The sequence below is a fragment of the Humulus lupulus genome, chromosome 8, assembly GCF_963169125.1.
Source record: "Humulus lupulus chromosome 8, drHumLupu1.1, whole genome shotgun sequence".
NCBI classification, from domain to species: Eukaryota; Viridiplantae; Streptophyta; class Magnoliopsida; order Rosales; family Cannabaceae; genus Humulus; species Humulus lupulus.
The window spans coordinates 46,751,948-46,766,581 of record NC_084800.1 but is presented as its reverse complement, the minus strand read 5'-3'; the positions used below and the strand labels follow the sequence as shown (position 1 = coordinate 46,766,581).

Genomic DNA, 14,634 nt, shown 5'->3' with positions numbered 1-14,634 from the left:
CCAAATTTATTAATAAGGCTTAAGGGCCTTGATTAGTGTGCCGGGAGGGCATAACTGGATTATATGTGATTTAATGATTAAACGCATGTTATATTATTATTTGAATATCCGTGATGCATGACTGTGTATTAGCAATAGTATGCATGTATGTAGGCCCTGACGAGGTTAGAAGGGTATAATCGTAATTTTGGCCCATTGAGGGCATAACTGTATATATTTGTGATAAATTGATGAGAACACATTATTATGTGGATATATTTGTAATATGTGACTCGAGGCAATCCTAGTGAGCAGTTTAGCGAAAAAGTCACGGCGGAGATTTATACCCGACTCGGGGCGAGCCTGGGGGTATTTATGAGAATTTAGAGAATATATTAGAGTTTATTTTGATTTTGAGGAATATAATTGGTGATTAGTTAGGTGTTGGGAAGTAAGCGGTAAATATTAGAGACACTCGAGGAATTAGTGGGAATTGAGTGTAATGACCAAAATGCCCCTAGGTGGATTTAAAGGCTTAGGAATTATGGGAGGGCAAATTGGTCATTTGGCTTATAAGGGATAAGAGTTAAGAATGCTTTATGCCTTAGTGGAAAGTGTAGAATCTGAAGGAAGTTAAAAGAAAAGAAGAAGAAAAAGAAAGGAAGAAAACAAAGGTCATTTATTCTCCCATTCGGTTTAGGTTTCTTCCTCATTTCCTAAAGGAATTTGAAGCTAAAACTCAGGGAGAGTCTGGGCAGGAGCTTAAGGCTAGGGTCCTTGGCTTGGCTTGAGGAGTTAGTAGGAGTAGTCCATCCATTTGAGGTAAGGTTTAAGGTTGCTTTTTAGTTTCTGGTTCTTAATGTAAACATGGATTTTGAGCTGAGTTTTGATGGGAATTCTAGGGAGTTAAGGCTGAAGCTTTGAGGAGGTGTAGGCTAAACAAGTGTGGAAGATAACCTAGTTTGAGCTCATCCATCAAAGGTAAGAAACTCTGGTTTAAGTTCTGTGATTTCAATTGATTTATGCTGAGTTTTGAGCACTAGGTTCAGCCATGGTGAATTTTGTGTTTTAGGGTGCATGTGATTGAATTTCTTATGGTTGGGTCATTTGGGGTAAGTTGGAGATGTTGGTAGGCTTGTTTTGAAGTTTGGTTGAGTTTTGAGAAGGTTTGGCTTGGGAAAATTCGAAGGAGAAAAAGCTGTGCAGGGCTGTGTTGTGACTAGCGCTACATCGCTAGTCACTGGGCATTGCAACACTAGGTCCTAAAGTTCCTGAGCCTTTTGGCTCTGTTTATAGCGCTATAGCGCTCTCCTTAGGGCGCTGTAGTGCTACCCTGTTTCCAGAAATGAGTTTTTGGGTTATTTCTAAGGGTTTTTGCCTCGGGGTTCGGGGTTTGATTCCACCACCCCGTTTAGTGGAATTAGGGCTTCCCGAGGGCTCGAAATTGGTCCCGAGGCTAGGTTTTGGATTTGAGGTTTGGTGATGATTTTGATCTGTGGCTGTGACTAGGTGTTCGATAGGGCTCAGACGGGATCGTGCTTGAGGCTCGATTTGAGCAAAGCTATTGAAATCTAAAGGTAAGAAAACTGCACCTGGTTATGTGTTTATGATGGGACTAAGAGCTCCCTATATCTGTATGATGTCATAGATGGTATTATGCCATGGGACATGCGATAAACGGCCTAAGGGTGCCGTAAATAATACTTGTGCACAAGGCGCGGCTCGGCCACTGGTAGCCGAGGACAGCTTAATATTCACTAAGCTCGGTTTAAGCGGGCTAGAGTCAGTGGGATAAATAGAGGGTGCGACCTAAGGGCGTTAACCCTGGTTATCATGTGTGAAATGATTATTGATATGAACTGATATACTTGGTATGCTGAATACTTGAATAACATGAATAATTTGACTGTTGAGTGCATGTTTATACTGTATGAGATACCTTGTTGTTTGCTTGATAATTATGCTCTGTTACTGTGTTTTCTTGCTGGGCCTTGGCTCACGGGTGCTACGTGGTGCAGGTAAAGGCAATGGCAAGTTGGACCAATCCTGAGATGGAGAGCTGCGGGGCTGAATGTACATAGTCAGCTAATTGGCCGCCACGGCCGAGGAGTGACACAGGATGCAAAATGCTTAGTTGTCTTTTTTCCTTAGAGTAGCTAATCACTGTACATTTATCTTAAAATTTTGTAGATTGTCTTTTAACTTTACTACTTTTGGGAACCCATGTAAAAAAAATATTTGTTTATAAGAAATGAAGCTTTTGAGGCCAAAATCTTTTAACCCTAGTTCAACTGCAGTTTCAGTGACACGTTTCAAATTAAACGACTTTATTAGCAAGTCTTGCACCTTTATAAACACACAGTGTAACAGTCTTGATTATCCACTACGTTACAATATTGGTGATTCCGATTTCAATTCTTACAAATTAAGTAAACAATTTATTAACTACTTATACAATTGAAAGTTCTGATTGAACATCGTTATTATGATCACGTGTAAAAACACCCTAAAAGGAAGTAACTAAAGATAGTGGTAAAAAACAATGACTGCCCAATAATTTTCATTTATTTAATAATATTATATACTTCTATTTTATGTCTCACAATTAATTAAACCCTAAAGCCCTTTTCCCTCTATTTCTCTTCTTCTACCTCTGCCAGGCTCTGTTTGGGCCCGTGTGCATTCACCTCCGAACCTAGCCTTGTCGTCGTTGGTCACCTAACGCCGTTTACTGTTCAATTCAGCGGTGCTCTAGTCGTCTCCGCCAATCAATTTCCCTTGCTTATCCCTGAAAATCAGGTTGGTTATGGATATTTCTTGCTCCACCAGTTTATTCTGTAACAAGATTTTGTTGTCTTTTGTTTAAAACCTATGTGTAACCATTCTTTCGAGCTTAAACTTTCCCTTGAATCTGATATTGATTATATCAATAATATACATTGCTTTCTAGATTTTCTTGTAAATTTAGGGTATCTCTAATTTGCATTGTAGCTTCATTAACTTGAAGACAGAGTGACACTATGCCTATGGTTGTTATGTTGTCATTTGCAATTTGGTACAAAAGAATGATGAAATCTATGCCTTTTAGCTACTATTTTCTATATTGGAATGCATCTTGTTGGCTTGGCTTCAGTAGTATGTAGAAAAGCATTTGAGTTTATGGAGAATGAATACTTGAATGAGGTTGACTGCAATATTTTGGGAATGTTCTCAAGAGCTTAAGTTGCTAGTTTATCAAGTGTGTAAAGCTTTTTTACTGCTACGGAAGCAGGGTTCAAAGCTTTATACATGACTCTTATAATAGCTTTGGATTACAATTTTAGTTTCAAGTGATAATTTAGTCTGATTACAGGAGTGGTTTATGCTCCTAGTAGCAGCAGCAAAACTTTACCTCTTGACCAGGCTTCTTATGCTTTGCATTTTTATGTTAAAAGCTTGGCGTTATGTATAAACATTTTTTCAATAAACATGAATTGAATTAAGCAGTTATAAAGCAATAATCTTTTGGAGAATTGAATTTTGTAATGCTTTGACTTAATATATTGTTTTTGATTTATTATAATATATTTTTTTAAACAATTTTAACTTGTTTTAAGCCTTAGAAACTTAATATGTAGTTGTTTAAAATTAGTTCAATGTTGTCATTTACTAAACACAATATTGAATTCAAAATTATCCTTTCTAATATTATTTTTTATAATCCAGTCCAATCCTGTGTACGTGCAAATTCAGAAAAGAGAAAGAAAAAAAAAATGAAAGTGGAGAAGAGAAAAGGCGAAGAGAAAGTTGAACAAAAGAAGAAAAAACACAAGGAGATATTCCCTTACGGCAACTACAGAAACTACTATGGCTACCGTGTAATTCTTCCCTTTCTCTCTTAATTTTTGTAATTGTTCTGTATACGTTTTTGAGTTCAAGAGTACATATTTTGGGATATATATAAATATTATCCAGATTTTTGCAATCGTGGAGTGGTTTAGTGTGGAAAATATCTACGACCCAATTGGCTCTTTAGCTTTATTTTTTGAACCTTTAGTTATTGTTTGGTTATATGGGCAATGCTTTAATTATGATATGCTTGGGAGTATTAGTTTTTGAAAGACTAAAGTCCCTAAAGTAATTGTGAAATAGTGATGATGTTTAGTTTGTTTGTATATAATGTTGCAGCTAGGTCAGGACATAGAAGAAGATCCTAGACTAAAGGTCATGAAGAAAGAATGGTTTGAAGGCAAAAATTGTCTTGACATCGGCTGCAACAATGGGATTATAACCATTCAGATTGGTAATTACTCTCTAAACTCACTCAGTCCTTAGTCTTGAATTAAGGTAATAACTATTGAGTTAAATATGAAATACATGGTCATAACAATTTTTTGTTTAACTACAGCCAAAAAGTTTCATTGCCAAAGCATTCTTGGAGTAGACATTGATTCGAGTAAGTTTCTAATTGTGATTAGGTCGCCTTTCATTATTATTATTGTTGTTGTTGTTATTATTTTTTATTTATTTATTTCTCTCATGCATTTACATGAGTAATCTTCGTATTTAGGCTGAAGCTTCCTTCATTAAAGTTGACAGAACATGTGTTGGTCACTAATCATTAACTCTTTAAACTTTATCCACCAGATCGCATAGAAGATGCATATTGGCACCTGAGAAAATTTGTAAAGATAGACAGTGCTGAGAAGTTGCATGGAAAGGATTCGAAATCAAAGGTTTATGATGATGAAAACGGTCTAGGGAATAAAGTCACAACATCATCAGATGATGAGACCAAACAGAACTTGAAGAATAGTACCACTCTGGAAAAGAATCTATTTGACACAGTATCATTCCGGCAAGAAAATTTTGTCCAGAGTCGACATCCTCAGGAGAAGTTTTATGATACAATTTTATGGCAAGTTCTTATAGGATATCAATAAAACATGTTTATTTTTAGGCAAATATGAGAAAAAAAATTTGGGACTTGCTTAACTATTGATTGATAACTTCATGCGTGTGAGAATTTTATTATTGTAGAATATAGTAATAAGGCTCAGATACTCAAGTCTTTGTTGTTGCTTGACCTTATTGTGACGCAATACTTGTTTTGTAATTAGTTTGTCTCCCGCAATACAGTTTAAGTGTTTCAAAGTGGATTCATCTGAATTGGGGTGATGATGGATTAATTACACTATTTTCAAAGATCTGGAGGCTGCTTAAACCGGTATTTTTTGTCTTCCCATGTCTTTTCTCCTTTTGTAAATTATTATTATTATTATGAACTGTTAATGGAATTTACTCAGGGATATTAATAGGAATACAACTTTCTTTGATATCTGAAATGAGTTTGGAGTAGCATTTATTTACTTATTCTCTTAAGCAGGGTGGAATATTTGTGCTTGAACCACAGCCTTGGAAATCATATGACAACAATCGTCATGTATCCAAGGTAACAATACTTGTTCACTCCTTAGGTCATGAGTATTCATGTCCATGCAATACTGTTAGGTGTGATCATAAGCATAATCTGAAAGAACAAATCAAAATTTTGCTTGAGACCTCAGACACGAAAACTGAGTATCTAACAGCAAATGGAGATCCAAAAATCCTACAATATGTGGTCCCATTTTTTCTTGTCAATTAGTTTTATTGTTGTCGGCCAACTAAAGGCTTTACAAGATTTAGAAAATAAACAATTTTTGTTTCTGCCTTTGGCTTTCATACAAGTTTAATGCTGAGTATTAATGTGAAGTGTGAAGTAACATTTTCACTAGTTGCTGGGTTAGGCATTTGAATATGTATGTTTTTTCATTTTTTTCTTCTTCTACTGCTTAAAATGTTATCACCATTTGCCATGTTTTGTAACTTTGCAGACAACTGCAGAAAATTTTAAGAAAATTATTTTTCGTCCAGAATGTTTTCAAGAGTTACTTCTTGACAAGGTATGTAAAGCTTGTATTTACACTATTGTGAAGTTTTTTTATACTATAGTCAGCTGCAAGGGGCCATAGACACTTTTTAATAAGATGGTTGATTAATGGTTAAGCAATGGTGAAATACTTGTAAGATTCTGATGTTTAAAGGAATTGCAGATTGGATTTAGAACAGTGGAGGATGTAACTTCTGCTTTGTCTGGCAGCAAAACTGGATTCAACAGACCAATTTTTGTGTTCCGAAAATGATTGACCTTAGTTATGAAGTGTGAAGTATCTTAAGCTTGGTATATTATTTCTTCAAGAGGGTAAGATTATGTTGTGGGGGTCGTTGCTTGATCTTAATCATGCCACAGCCTAACCGCTATTTTGCATAAAATTTTGGATGATGCGCGCAAACTTGGAAGATCTTCAGTTTGTGCACTGAACGAACAACTCTCGTAAGACTAAACTTTGTACATAAGCATATTCTATAGTGTACTGGTCACAAAATATTTATAACCAATATTTATGTACCGCGTAACAAGTAGATGAGCAAACTAGGATCCTATATTCTGCTATATACATGTATGCTAAAATTGTCTCTTTTGTATTTTTAAAAAAATAAAATATAACAATATTAACCAATAAGAAACTCGCAAGGTGGCCATTAGACCCAATAAGTTTTTGTAGGAAGTACCTTGTGGTTTTTTTTAACGATTACGTTGTGGTTAAATCTAGTACTTAATCCGTTCATACTACTTAAATTTTATTTATTAGGTAAGAGTTGATTCAAACTTTTGAAATTTTAATTAATTTATATTATATAAAATCTAAATTTAAATTATTGAAACTTCAAAACTTAAATTTAAACAAAACTAAAAAAAAAAACAATCTAGTTCATCCTTTTAGCTTTATGTACGTTGCATATATTTGAAGTTTAACTCAAAAAAAAATTTAACACAGATTTAATTTAGAAAAATATATACCTTTTTATTTAGAAAGGTAGACACTGATATAAGCTAAATAAACTCAGATTTGTGCCTAAATTAAAAAAAAAAAATCATTTTATTTTTCAACTTGACATTCTTATATTGTGTGGTCATACAAGTTCAATCAACCCAATAAAATTCTTATAAACACAATATAAACACACATTGTGTTCATCTAAAACTAAAAGTTCAGATTGTGTTTTTTTATTTCACAAGCTGTGATAAAAAAAAACATATATATGCTAGATAAAATATATTTTTTTTTTAAAAAATAAATACAGGGAAAATTTCAGAAAACGACGTTATACATAAATACTTCTTCTCAAGAAACTACCAATTTTTGAAAAAAAAACACTATTTTAGGTAAACAATATAATTTTGAAAAACGATATCATTCATAAATAAAAAAAAACGAGGACTTCACAAACATCATTTAGAAAAAATGACTTGACAAGAAAACAACACTAATTCAGTAAAATATCAATTTTTATTTTATGGAAGTAAAACATTGTTTTTTTTGCTGGAAATAGCCATGGTAAACCCATGGATATATTAAAATTAAACATAAAAAACAGAACTAAGTTCGATACAACAACTTAGTTAAAGCTACCCCCAAAGGGTGAGCAACAAAACTTAGGCTAGACGACCTAGAACAACATAACAGCCTATAGAAAGCCAATCTATCAAAGATAGTAGCACTAGGAGAACACTCATTATAACTATTATATTTCCCACAAGGTTCTTCCTTTTAATCTCACACAAGGTGAAAACAATCCCAGATGATTCATCAAAATTGATTGAACAAATCATATTCCTATCGAGAAATATGATAGACACCATTACATAAAAACAAAGAACTAAACCATTGCTAATGTTGCTCAATGACAAAATAGGATATGGATATCATTGCTGATGTGTTCAATGACAAAGATAAAGATCTTATCATGAGTGTTCCCCTGAGCAACACTGCTACAACAGATTATTGGGCATGGAGTGAGGAAAATTCATGGTGTTACACGGTCAAGAGTGCCTATAGATTGCAGCACCAATTGAAAGATCAAAGCAATATGGAGAATAATTCAGGGTTTTCGAAGAAGCTTTGGAATTTGAAGATCCCACCGAAAGTGAAAAACTTACTTTGGAGGGCTTCAACTGGCTGTCTCCCAACTAATTTGCAATTAAGAACTAAGCATGTTCAGATATCTGCTCAATGTCCTTAGTGCTCACAAGAGGTAGAGTCGATTTATCATGCTCTTGTAAGTTGCTCTTTTGTTAAAGCTTGTTGGACTAGCGCTGGTTTTACAGGTGGGGGTACAGGGAATGATCTTTTGCTAGCTGACTTAATACAGAGTTTCAGAACAAAACTATGGATGAGATAGAATTGATAACAATGCTTTGTTGGGCAATTTGGAAGGTGAGGAATGAGCTGGTATGGGATAAGAAGGGTAGATTGACGACTACAGTGTTTGCAATGGCAAAAATTAGTCTTGATCAATGTAAGAAGGCTCAAGAGAGGAGTTGTTTTTCATATATGCCTCCTACCATCAATGGGGACAGGGTTGAGTTTTGCTCCAAATCACTAGTGAATACGATTAAGATAAATGTCAATGCAGCTGTCTTTGAAGAGAGGAGGTATGGCTTTGGGTGGCTGGCTCGTGATTATGAGGGAAGATTGGTTTCTGCGAAAACTTGTGGCTTTAATGGCAAAGTTCAACCAGAGGTAGCAGAGGCATTAAGTTGGCTGAAAACGCAGTAGCTGCAGAAAGTAATTTTGGAGACTGATTGCCTCACTATGGCTCAATACAAATGGTATCATCACCGGGTCTTATTATTACTGATTGTAAGTGTTTGTTGTCTAGCTTGGGAGATGTTTATCTATTTTTTATTAAACGATCAACAAACCAAGCAGCTCATTACCTTGCTCGAGCTTCTTGTTTTATTTCTGATCGTAGTTATGGGGAGAGTGATGCTCCTCAGGAGTTGTTGGATGTATTACAAGCTGATAGATTTTAATGAAGTATCATCTTTTTATTCAAAAAAAAAACCAACAATAGAAAACCTATAACAACAAAAGATCAAAATAAAATCACAAGTGACAACATAGCCGAGATCCACGACATCCAACCCCTCCAAACTCCATCCACTCGGCCAGAGGACCACCCAACCCCAGAAACAACAAGATACACCAGAATCACACTGCATCAGCCACTTGCCACCCCTCCGATTTGCAAAGTTCCCACCAGTACGATGACCCTTCAAATCCGCGAGCCACAAAACGAAGGAGGCATCTCCTGCACCAAATCGAAGTCCACCTAAAGAAGCACTAAATTCGCACACATGGACCCCAACCTCCTGCCGCTGATAAGTCGAACTCCTCGCACTGCCACAGAAGGTAACCAAAGGGAGGAGAGGCAGAGCAAATCCCATGAGCATCATCACTACCTTGAGCACCTGCATCAAAAGAGAAAATAAAATAAAATAAAATACTCCCCCCGACCAGAGCAAATCCACCGCACACAGAAGCACAATGACATCACTCCAGCCAACCCTGCAACTAACATACCACAACCAATGTTTGTAAGGAATATCATTCTTAGATCAATAAACCCTAACTAAACCTTTTAATGGGAGTTCTAGTGAATAAAAAAAACACAAAAAACAAAGAAATAGTAACTTTCTAGAAATCAAAAGAAGGCTTTCCATTTTGCTAACCAAAACTACCAAATAGAAACATTTAAACAAAGATGAAAGCATAAAAGTAATTAAAGAAAACAATCCTGAAGAAATTGACATAAATATGAGGGAAGAGAGACCATTGGGGAGAGCATCAAGAACGCTGCTAGTGTAGAACCTCTGGTGGTGGCTTCCTCAACGGTGGAGCGGGACACAAGATAAAACACATGGAATTTTATTGTTGTTCAATTCCACCCAATTTTCAAATTTTGAGTGGATGGAATACCAATTCCATCAAATTGGCTAAATAGCCTTTCCAATGAAAATCCCTTTCCCATTTAGATTTCTAACCAAATAATGGAATTGTAGTGTTTTTTAATCTATTCTTTTCCTTTCCTTTTCATAGCTCCAAACAAATGATGTCTAAGTACTTTACATCCTTTTGGAGGGAATGGGTAGGACTCATTGCAGCGCAACATCCTCCAACATTTGAACTCCAATCCCCAATACAACGCAGCTTCAAGCATAATGAGGCTGCAAAAATGCTTAGTAAAATCTAAAATAGAGTAAGTAAAACAAGGTTTTATAACCGTACTGCATTTCCATAAACAGGTTCACATCATTTGATAATGAATTAGTTGCAGGAAAATTGAACTATGACAGCTATGAAGTATGCCAGGACCGGCCATTTGACTAGTTTAGCCAAAAGAATGAAAAGAAAGAATGAATACAAAAGAAGAAAAGGAAAATGATAACCGATAAAGATAAGGCAAGCAAAAACTTAAGGATGACCACTTCATTAAATATGGTGCTTTAAACCTTTAATGGAGTTATTCAAGCTACTTTAGTTGCCTCACCTTCGGGTTATTATGGGGGTACTTGTCTTTTCTCAATGTTGTACTGCACAGACATAAAGCGGTGAAATACTTCATTCTTTGAGATAGCCATCTTTGCTGGATCAGACCAGCAACTCACCAATAATCCCCGCAAGAACAATCTCCATCTTTGAAATGATGGAAGCGATTAGTGTCTCTAACAAATATTTCTCTTCCTTCAAAGCCGGATATGAATTTTATAAAAGCATGACAATCACCGCAGATTCTTAGGTTTTTTATCACCCTTAAAGAAGACCCTGGAGGAGTGTTAAGCAGTCCAAATGCAACAGCCAACTTCTCACTGTGTCCACATAAAATATGTTCCTTCTCTTGTTCCTCTACATCTTGAAGCACGAAGCTCATGTTGGGAAAATAACCAGATTTCTTCATCTCCATGCTCAATTTATTCAGCTTTTCAATAATTTGCTTTCTTTGAGGGTGTGATTTGTCTCCCGCAAGAAGCATGTGCAATTTATTTTTAACCTCAATCCAACTACAGCCAGGGTTCTTTCTAAGACCCTTCTGACTCATCATATCCCTAACTCTATCTACTTCACTCCACATGCCCTTTGTGGCATAAATATTAGATAAAATAACATAGTTTCCTGGATTTCTTGGTTCTAACTTGAAGAGTTTTTCAGCTGAAATCTCACCTAAATTAACATTATTGTGTACTCTACAAGAACTTAGCAATGCTCCCCAAACACAAGCATCAGGTTTAACGGGCATATCCATTATCATGGAATATGCATCTTCAAGTTTTCCCGCACGACTGAGAAGTGTAACCATGCAAGCATAATGCTCCAACCTCGCCTTTATACCATGATCTTTCGACATGTTTGTAAAATAATACCATCCTTCATCTGTTAGGCCATTCTGGCTGCATGCAGATAACACACAAGTAAAGCTGATAAAATCAGGTTTCTGTCCACTCTTCTGCATCATATGGAATAGCTCGATGGTTTCTTTAGCTTTCCCATGCATTGAATATCCACTCATAATGGCATTCCAACAAACTAAGTTTCTAGTGGGCAATTTATCAAAACAAAGCCGAGACAATTGTATTTTCCCACAATTTGCATACATGTCAATCAATGCACTACCAACATATACATCATTAAAGATCCCTGTTCTAAGGGAGAAACAATGGGCTGCCTTACCGTGCATTAGTGCTGCAATATTGCCACAAGCAGGAAGCAAGCATGGGATTGTAACAGCATTAGGTTTCACCCCTTCCACTTGCATCTCCCTAAAAAGTTCCAAAGCATCTATATCCTTTCCATTTTGAGAACAACTCGCAATCATTGATGTCCAAGACACAATATTTAATTCTGCTCCTTCACCCTTGTATCTTCTAAACACCTTCAGTGCATTGTCAACTAGACCATTTCGTGAGAGCCCTGTAATAAAAGCATTCACGGAACCAATGTCCCTTTGATCCATTTCATAAAAAACTTGGGACATCTCGAGTACAGAAGAACATTTCCCATACATATTAATAAGTGCACTAAATACACATTTATCTGACCCAAATCCTTGCTTGATCACATAACTATGAATCTGGACTCCCATATTTAAATCTTCAAATTCTGAAATAGCAGGAAGAACACTAGAAACACTAGAAGCATCAGGAAGAAAACCTTCTGAATGCATCCTCTGGTACATGGCCATCGCCTCAGCATACAAGCCACTACGATTAAAACCCGAGATCATTCCATTCCATGACACGTTATTGGGTTCCAGACCTGTTTTCCTCATCTCAGAAAAAAGCTCTTTGGCCTCATCTGCATGCCCACTATTAGAGTACCCGGAAATCAGAGCACTCCAACACACCAAATCACGTTGGGGCAATCCATCAAACAGCTTGTGGGCATTCCGGATATGACCACATTTAAGATACATGTGCACTAAAGAGGACTGAACAAACACATCCAAAGAAAACCCAAACACAAATGCAAAGCCATGAACCTGTTTCCCAGCTTCCAGTGATAGTAATCCAGCACAGGACTTGACAACGCTAGGAAAGAGAAAATTATCTGGCTCAACTCCACGAGCTAACATGCGAGTAAAGATACGGATAGTATGCGCTGAATGGTTGCGTTTTGCAAAGGCGTGTATTAGGGTGGAGAAGGAGAACAAATCAGGATTTGGAATTGAATCGAGGATGAGGTTAGCATCAACAAAACAGAGGTTATTAGCATAGAGTGACAAGAGCTTGGTGTTGAGATGCGCATTGTGAAAGAGACCAGTCTTGAGCAGAGAAGCATGAGTTTTTCGAGTCTGTAAAGGAGAAGCTGAATCAGAGTTCAGATGTTGGAGGATGTTGTAATCCAACAGGCCATGCCCATCTCCTCCGGTCGCATGCAGAGTACTGAGTAGCCTGTAAAAGTTAATTTTTATATGACAACTGCCCCAAAGAAATCTCCACAACCCATTACTCGTAGAGATCACCATTAACGACGACACTGGGTATGTTATAGAAAGAGAGCCCAGTCACTCAACTCCCGGTGCAAAATCTGCTTCGGTTGAAGATGGAGGAAGAGTGGGAAGGGGGCAACATAGCAGCCTGCATCACGCGAGGAATGGAATAAGGAGTGTTAGAGAAGAAAGAAGTGTCACAACAAAATTTGGAGGGAAAAAGAACCCAATAGCTAAGTAGGCCAAGTAGCGTTACCTTAAAGTTTGATAAAATAAAATTATTTATTTAAAATTATTTTAGACACTAATTTATATTATTTAAAGTATTTATCAAATTTTTACAAAAAATAAATAAATTGTTATCAAATTTTAAAATTTACAAGAATGTAATAATATCACCACCATAGACACATATTTATCTACATCTATATTAAGTTGGGACAATTCTTATATAGGACTTCACTTTAAGCCCTATCGGTAGAGCTATCAGTATTTCTCGACCCGTGAATAGTTTTCAGTGCGACTTTTTTTTATGACCGTGTATATTGTAGCTATTTAGAGCATCGTGCAAATTTTCAGAAAATTTTGAATAGTTTACAGTACCGAAAACTAGGTTCAAACATGTTGTTTTCCACACGTATAAAAAAAATTAGTTACTCGTGCAACAACATGTTTAAACCTAGTTTTCGGTACTGTAAACTATTCTAAATTTTTTGAAAATTTTCAGAATGCTCTAAATAGCTACAATATACACAGTCATAAAAAAATTCGCGTCGAAAACTATTCACGGATTGAGAACATTGAAAGCCCTACCGGTAGGGCTTAAAATGAAGCCCCTATAAGAGAATTCCCCTATTAAGTTATATCTTTTTTATAGTAATAAAATCAATTTGGTCCAAACTATGTATATAAATTTTACTCTATGGAGTTTCTTAGTTAGGAGCGTTACTTTTGTCATTATCGTAAGGGTATTTTCTATTTTCTGTACTTTGAGAAATTATAGTCTAATTTTTTTTGTATGACATTGTACATGATAGTTATAGTAGACATCCTGCCAATTTTCAAGAAATTCTAAATAATTTAGAGTGTCGATAACAGAATTCAAATAGTTTGTTTTCCACGCGTGCTACTGATAATTTGAACTCTGATTTCTGCACGGTAAATTATTTGGAATTTTTGAAAAATTAACATGAAGCCTGTTATAACTATAATGTATGTCATCATATAAAAATATTAAATTATAATTTCTCCAATTGCTGAAAATAGAAAACATCACTACAATAGGGGTAAAAGTGGTGCCCCTACTTAAAAAAATTCATTTATCTTACCTATTATATAAATGGCTATCTAACGGTATTTGATATTTAACGGATTTTGGTATAGTTTAACAGAATATGCTAAAAAAAAAAGTTAAATTTAGATAAGTCATCCAAACTGAACAATTGCTTCTATTCCCAAAAAATACAATAATTGGTTCTTTACACATTCAAATAATTAATGTTAAATAAATTAAACAATACAACACTTCAAAAGTACACATCCTTTCAAGAAGACACATCCTTTTGAGTAACACATTACAAATACATAAATATTATATATATATATATATATATCATCAAATGTACTACTCGGTCAAGAACAATAAATTTACTATGTAGGATCAAAGAGTTTATTTGGAAAAGAATCTACGCTATGTTTAAATGTCATCTATCCCATGTATGTTTAGTAATCCAATAAAATCAAAATCAAAATATATGAAAAAAAAAACAATTACGCAATGCAAAGCGTAAGTAAAAAAACATC

At 35.5% G+C, this 14,634-nt stretch overlaps 2 protein-coding genes across 2 annotated transcripts; one reads left to right on the top strand and one right to left on the bottom strand.

Moving 5' to 3' along the window:
- The first annotated feature begins 2,589 nt into the window (after positions 1-2,589).
- On the top strand, positions 2,590-6,486 carry LOC133797078 (probable RNA methyltransferase At5g51130). Its single transcript, XM_062234868.1, has 9 exons — positions 2,590-2,778; positions 3,685-3,836; positions 4,147-4,261; positions 4,367-4,414; positions 4,606-4,876; positions 5,098-5,185; positions 5,345-5,410; positions 5,835-5,903; positions 6,054-6,486. The coding sequence occupies exons 2-9, from the start codon at positions 3,732-3,734 to the stop codon at positions 6,141-6,143; spliced, it is 852 nt and encodes a 283-aa protein (XP_062090852.1). The 5' UTR covers positions 2,590-2,778; positions 3,685-3,731; the 3' UTR covers positions 6,144-6,486.
- A 2,349-nt stretch (positions 6,487-8,835) lies between these two features.
- LOC133797077 (pentatricopeptide repeat-containing protein At1g20230) lies at positions 8,836-13,082 on the bottom strand. Its single transcript, XM_062234867.1, has 2 exons — positions 10,396-13,082; positions 8,836-9,316 (listed from the first exon to the last, which is right to left on the bottom strand). The coding sequence occupies exon 1, from the start codon at positions 12,865-12,867 to the stop codon at positions 10,510-10,512; it is 2,358 nt and encodes a 785-aa protein (XP_062090851.1). The 5' UTR covers positions 12,868-13,082; the 3' UTR covers positions 8,836-9,316; positions 10,396-10,509.
- Positions 13,083-14,634: the final 1,552 nt, after the last annotated feature.

What these genes read in the sequence shown, in the direction of transcription:
- LOC133797078 (XM_062234868.1), top strand. Translation starts at nt 3,732, where the DNA reads ATGAAAGTGGAGAAGAGAAAAGGCGAAGAGAAAGTTGAACAAAAGAAG. An exon ending in GATTATAACCATTCAGATTG is followed by an intron (nt 4,262 to 4,366) that starts GTAATTACTCTC and finishes GTTTAACTACAG; the next exon opens with CCAAAAAGTTTCATTGCCAA. An exon ending in ACAATCGTCATGTATCCAAG is followed by an intron (nt 5,411 to 5,834) that starts GTAACAATACTT and finishes GTAACTTTGCAG; the next exon opens with ACAACTGCAGAAAATTTTAA.
- LOC133797077 (XM_062234867.1), bottom strand. Translation starts at nt 12,867, where the DNA reads ATGGTGATCTCTACGAGTAATGGGTTGTGGAGATTTCTTTGGGGCAGT.